At 24.2% G+C, this 1,370-nt stretch overlaps 1 protein-coding gene across 1 annotated transcript; it reads left to right on the forward strand.

Annotated features, from left to right (window-relative positions):
• Nucleotides 1–79: 79 nt before the first annotated feature.
• On the forward strand, nt 80–796 carry EDI_185450 (uncharacterized protein; the record flags this gene model as incomplete). Its single annotated transcript, XM_001741965.1, has 1 exon — nt 80–796. The coding sequence occupies one exon, from the start codon at nt 80–82 to the stop codon at nt 794–796; it is 717 nt and encodes a 238-aa protein (XP_001742017.1).
• Between the last annotated feature and the right edge of the window lie 574 nt (nt 797–1,370).

Raw genomic sequence — 1,370 nt, forward strand, 5'->3', positions numbered from 1 at the left:
TTTGAGATGCAAGAAGAACAGTTCATGGAATAAACAACATGCTATTAATCTTAAATGTATCTTAGACAAAATCAATGAGATGTATCAAATCATTAGAGACTTTAAACAAACAAAAACGAAGTCTATTCAACAAAATCTTAATACTCGTCCATCTCTTACCACTACTTTCACTCCTAAATCAATCAATAACTCATTACAAATCATCCCTAATGAAAGTTCATCCAAAAAGAGAATTTCTAGTCCTATTATCAATAAATCCTCTCATACTACTAATGTTAAAAATATTCAAAACACACAAAGAACAAATCCAGTTCAATCATTGGTTGATCTTCAAGATAATTTACTTAAAAGAACTAAAGAAATATCAAAAACACCAACAAAAAGACTTGAAATAGAAGATATTCCTAATCAAAAGAAATCTAGATTAAATTATATTATATCAACTAATGTCAATGATTTACTTAAATTAGAAGAGGTGTTGATGAGTATTGATAGTGAAGAAGTGTTTGATCAAATTACTGAAGAAAATATTAAAAAAATGATTCCATGCATTGTTAATATTTTCATTGTTGGAGATAATCTTCAGAAAGAGTTTGTTGCTTTAGAATTTGTTTGGGAAATCACAAGAAAACATGAACGAATATTTGAAGGAACTGAAGGAGTTGTTTTAGCAAATAAATTACTACATTCATTACAACTCTTTTATTCAACACCTAATGTTCAAACAGATGATTGTCCATTGAATTCTGATGAGATGAAATGGTTATTTGAGTTTTTCATGAATTATTCTAATTGAATTTGTTATGTACATTCATTTATTTTCTATCTATATTTCTCATTGATTTAACTATTGTATTGAATAAACAACATTTTAGTGTTTTTTCATTCAAAAACAATGAAAAACAAATATTCTAATGAATAAATGAGTTGAAATCATTTGTAACTAGTTTGTTTCATTGTTGATAATGTGTATGTAAGAATGAACAATATTAAACAGAATTTATTTGAGTTGTATTTCTTTATAAAGAGAACAAATAATACTTGATTATTTATATGAATTAATTCAATTGAATTATAAAGATAAAGAATGATTTAGTGTAAGAAAATAAGTTATTTTCAGAACAGAATACTAGAATGATTCAATGTGATGATAAAGAGAATATGAATGTTCAAAATTAAAGTATAAAGAATTCTTTTAATGTTTTTACTTTCATTAAACAAAACATGAATGTTTATGATTTTTGAATACAACAAATGATGAAAACAAGAGAAAAGACATCAACTAATATCACAAATATACATAATTATGATATAACTTAATATAATTGTGATAATTCAAATTGGTATTTGTTTTAGTATATACATCATTT

The sequence above is a fragment of the Entamoeba dispar genome, genomic scaffold, assembly GCF_000209125.1.
Source record: "Entamoeba dispar SAW760 scf_1105229464219 genomic scaffold, whole genome shotgun sequence".
NCBI lineage: Eukaryota > Evosea > Mastigamoebida > Endamoebidae > Entamoeba > Entamoeba dispar.